This window comes from Dipodomys ordii, unplaced genomic scaffold, assembly GCF_000151885.1.
Source record: "Dipodomys ordii isolate 6190 unplaced genomic scaffold, Dord_2.0 Scaffold26, whole genome shotgun sequence".
NCBI lineage: Eukaryota > Metazoa > Chordata > Mammalia > Rodentia > Heteromyidae > Dipodomys > Dipodomys ordii.
This window is the reverse complement of record NW_012267242.1, coordinates 11,820,400-11,824,880: the sequence shown is the minus strand read 5'-3', so window position 1 is coordinate 11,824,880 and position 4,481 is coordinate 11,820,400. Positions and strand designations below refer to the sequence as shown.

Here is a 4,481-nt window from a genome sequence, read left to right as displayed (position 1 = left end):
CTGAAGAGCTGAGGGACAGTGCCCAGGCCCAGAGTTCAGGCCTCACAACGGACAAAAAAAAAAAAAAAGTTCTGGAACAGTGCCCAGGCCCTGAGTTCAAGCCCCATGACAAAAAAAGCAGGGGTGGGGGTGTGTGGGGAGGTGGCTCAGCAGTAGAGTGCTTCCCTCTGGGTTCGATTCCTCAGCACCACATAAACAGAAAAAGCCAGAAGTGGCGCTGTGGCTCAAGTGGTAGAGCGCTAGCCTTGAGCTGAAGAGCTGAGGGACAGCGCCCAGGCCTAGAGTTCAGGCCCCACAGCCAACCAACCAACCAAAAAAAAGGGTAGCAGTATTAATCACTTTACTTGTTTGTCAGGTCACAAATTATCAATATTTTTATATACTTACAATTTAAAGTGGATAGCCTTTTCACTTAAATATTTAAGTAATTCCTCTTTCCCCCGCGTTTGCTTCTTGGTGCTGATCACTCAGCACGTTCCTTCCAGCCAACTGGCCCCGTGGCTCTCCGCCTCTCTTGCTGGCAGGTGCAGTTCTCCCGGGTGGCCCGGGTGTGTAAACGGGACATGGGGGGCTCACCTCGAGCCTTGGACCGCCATTGGACATCCTTCCTAAAGCTGCGGCTCAACTGCTCTGTTCCTGGGGACTCTACCTTTTACTTCGACGTCTTGCAGGCATTGACTGGGCCTGTGAACCTGCATGGTCGCTCTGCTCTCTTTGGAGTCTTCACCACTCAGACCAATAGGTTGGTCCTTGGCTGACTAGTACTGAATCTGTTCCTTGTTCTAAGTTCAAACTCCCCTCTTCAGTTCTATTGTTGGAGACAGTGAGGGTGTACTTTAAACACATCTGGTTTTCTGTTCTGCCCACTTGTTTTTCTTTTTCTCCTAGCATGGGAGCCAGTGGCCACCGAGTCCCGGCTCTGCCTCCTGGCATAGTGCGTGAAGGAAGGGCGGCCGCTCTTCTTACAGGCAGGAGCTTTGCAGGCCCTTTCTTTCATCCCTCATTTTTTTTCTGGCTTCCTCAGCATTCCTGGCTCTGCAGTCTGCGCCTTCTACCTGGATGATGTTGAGCGTGGGTTTGAGGGCAAGTTCAAGGAGCAGAGGAGTCTGGATGGGGCCTGGACCCCTGTGTCTGAGGACAGGGTCCCTTCACCCAGGTACCCAGGGGTGGGGGTGGGGCTTTTGCTGGGGGCAGAAGCAAAGTGTCTCGTCCCAAGGTGGGATTAGGAGAAAACCTAAAGTGGCCCCGGCCTGAGCAAGGAGCTGTTGGGGGTCTGCAGTGACACTTGGGTTGCAAGAGGAAAGGGAATGCAGTGGTGCCAGTGTCTGTGTGGAGGAAGCAGAGGCTTTACCACCCATGTTTGGGAGCAGCATTGGGGGCACAGCTTCACGAAGGTCAGCTTCCCTGCCCTAAGGTGCTCCTGCCCATGTGCCTGCCAGGCCAGGGTCGTGTGCAGGTGTGGGAGGTGCTGCCTTGTTCTCCTCTTCTCAAGACCTCCCTGATGACGTCCTGACTTTCATCAAGGCGCACCCACTGCTAGACCCCGCTGTGCCGCCTGCCACCCATCAGCCTCTCCTCACGCTCAGTAACAGGTATGGGGCTATGAAGCACTGGCCACTGCCCCCTGTCCTTAGCCGCTCTTCCTTCTCGGGCTTTACAAAGTCAATTCCATTGGTGGGAGTAAAAGCTCGCGAAGGCAGAAGGGGGAGAGCGAAGAAGGGAGCCCAGAGGGTGCAAGGGAAGGACACTGGAGCGGGAACCTGGGTTCTAACCTTCAGCTAGACAGGTTGCCCTCACCCAAGGCCTATCACTCCAGGGCGCTATTGACCCAGGTAGCTGTGGACGGTATGGCTGGCCCCCATAGTAACACCACCGTCCTGTTCCTTGGCTCCAATGACGGGACAGTGCTGAAGGTGCTGCCCCCGGGGGGGCAATCCGGGGAGCCTGAGCCCATCCTATTGGAAGAGATTGATGCCTACAGCCCTTCGCGGTGAGTCTCTGGAGGGCTGCTCTCTGAGGGGCAGAGGTGGGCTGGGAGGTGGCGCATGGCTGTGTGGGAATGGACTAGGAACTCTAGTGATGGCTTTTGATGGGCCAGGAACGGTGGGTGGAGAAAGGAGCATGGTGAGGAGACCTGAGCACACAACTTAGTTTGTGACCTCCCTTCCTGTTCATCGTTTTGGGCAAAAGGGAACCTCGTTTGCTGCATTCTGATTCCTTCTGGCCTCACCCTAGGTGCAGCGGGAAGCGGGCAGCCCACACAGCACGACGGATTATAGGGCTGGAGCTGGACACTGAAGGTCACAGGCTTTTTGTGGCCTTCTCTGGCTGTATTGTCTACCTCCCTCTGAGCCGCTGTGCCCGGCACGGGGCCTGTCAAAGGTGAGAGGGGCCTGAAACCCAGTGGCACTGCCTCCCCAGGCTTCCTGGGGAGCAAGAGCGCAAGTGGGCTGGAGGGTGAGATGTAAGGGGAAGCTTGGGGTAAAAGGGTACTTGAACGGTTTAAAGGCCTCGAGGGCAGGCTAGGATGGGAATATGGGGCCGGGAACTCCCCATAAGCCAGGGGAAGAGTAGAAAAGGCCGTGAAATAGAATGTGACTGGAGTGAAGGGGGTCCCAGTCTCACGTGACTCAGTTTCCCTTAGGAGTTGTCTGGCTTCTCGGGACCCATACTGTGGATGGCATAGCTCCAGAGGCTGTGTGGATATCAGAGGACCTGGTGGGTAAGTAAGGAGCCCGTAGATCTCCTGAGGATCATATTCTCCACCACTAAAGAAGGGAAGCCTGGGAAGGGGGGAGGGAAGATGACAGGAGAGTAAAGCTGGGGGACTGTGTGCTAGGGAGTGGGAACCAGGGAGGGTGAAGAGGGTGAAGGAGGGGTGAATGTGATTGAAGTGCTTCTTGAGCAGGTATGAAAATAGAATAATGAAACCTGTTCCAAGTGTTCAAAAGGGGGAGGGGGGGTGAAAAAGATTAATAGGGGGGATGAATTTGATCAAAGTACATTATATGCATGTATGGAAATATCTAATGAAACTCTGTTCCAATTAATATACACTGATAATATATTAGAGAGAAAAGAATTAAAAGAATTGAGAAATAAAGGAGGTGTGGGAGATGGGGATGAGGCACAGAACTGCTCTGAGTTGCCTTCTTTTCCTCCTAGGCCTGATGTGGCCCTCGCTGGGAACCACGAGCCCACGGAGCATGGTGACTGCCGAGGTAAACAGAGGCACACGGCTGCACATGGTCTCATGGCCACATCTCAGGCTCTTGTCTCTCTTACCTTCAGTTCCACCTCCTTCAGTTCTTTACGAAGCTTCCTCCTGCCCCCGTGTTTACCCTCTATTTTCTTCATAGATGGAGCCACCGGGAGTCAGTCTGGCCCTGGGGACTCTGCTTATGGTGAGTTCTCTCCTTCCAGCTCTCCTTCCCCTTGTTCAGCCTCCATACCAACTCTGTGGCCAAGAGCAGCAGCAGACAGCACTCTGCACACCTCATGGTCCCAGAAAAGGGTCAGCATCCTCCAGATACCAGCATCTGGCTCAATGCCTGGGTGCTTAATAAATAGGACTTAAAACAAATAAAGGCTGTGTACGGTGAGCCCTTCCACCCCAAAAGGAAGTACAGATTAGAGTTCTGAACTCTTAGGTTCCCAAGATGGGGGCAGAGAGGAAGAGAACCTTTGTATGGGGGTGGCAGGGGGGAGAGCAGGAGCCTCACCGGCTCTGACCTGGTCTCTGTCACCAGTGCTTCTGGGTCCTGGCCCTTCCCTTGAGACCCCCAGTTCCCCCAGTGATGTCCACCCCGGGCCCCTGTCTTCCACTCTTGGAGCTCACACTGAGGGTAAGGGGATTTACCTGGGAGGGACGAGGAGTGCAGTGTGGGGCTGCTGACGGTTGGAGAATCCTCAGGCTGGTGTGGGGCGCCCACTGATGCCTGTGTGGGGCCTTCCTTGCCCAGAGCTGGGCATCGCAGCCCGCCGCCCCCTGCACGAGCAGTTTGGCAGAGGTTCTTGGCATGGCTCACAGGGGCCAGGCTGGGCTGGAGACCCCCCAGATCTATGCCCCAGACGGTGTGGGGGGGGGGCTGCGGGGCGGGGTGGGGCAGGCAGTGAGGTCTGATCCGAGGCGACTGGTGTTAAGACTTCCTGAACTTGCCCTGGAGGCCCAGCCTCGGCGGTCTCCGCGGGGCTGAGCCTCCCTCCTCCCTCTCGGTCGGCAGGCGTGCGCCGGGACCTCCTCCCCGCCTCGGCCTCCCGCTCCGTCCCCATCCCGCTGCTCCTGGCCAGTGTGGCCGCAGCCTTCGCCTTGGGCGCCTCGGTCTCCGGCCTCCTGGTCTCCTGTGTGTGTCGCCGCACCCACCACCGTCGGAACAAGGACGTGGAGTCGCCGGTGCTCCCGCGCCCTCTCTCGCTTCGCAGCCTGGCGCGGCTGCACGGGGCCGGCCTGGAGCCCCCGCCGCCGTCCAAGGACGCCGACC

At 56.7% G+C, this 4,481-nt stretch overlaps 1 protein-coding gene across 1 annotated transcript in view; it reads left to right on the top strand.

Moving 5' to 3' along the window:
• Sema6c (sema domain, transmembrane domain (TM), and cytoplasmic domain, (semaphorin) 6C) overlaps positions 1 to 4,481 on the top strand; it is an 11,384-nt gene that overhangs the window by 6,197 nt on the left and 706 nt on the right. The window contains exons 9-17 of the mRNA XM_013015008.1: positions 525 to 742; positions 1,025 to 1,156; positions 1,440 to 1,592; positions 1,817 to 1,990; positions 2,236 to 2,382; positions 2,645 to 2,722; positions 3,166 to 3,221; positions 3,360 to 3,404; positions 4,224 to 4,479. Coding sequence (XP_012870462.1) covers positions 525 to 742; positions 1,025 to 1,156; positions 1,440 to 1,592; positions 1,817 to 1,990; positions 2,236 to 2,382; positions 2,645 to 2,722; positions 3,166 to 3,221; positions 3,360 to 3,404; positions 4,224 to 4,479 — 1,259 coding nt within the window. The remainder of the gene's footprint in view (positions 1 to 524; positions 743 to 1,024; positions 1,157 to 1,439; positions 1,593 to 1,816; positions 1,991 to 2,235; positions 2,383 to 2,644; positions 2,723 to 3,165; positions 3,222 to 3,359; positions 3,405 to 4,223; positions 4,480 to 4,481) is intronic.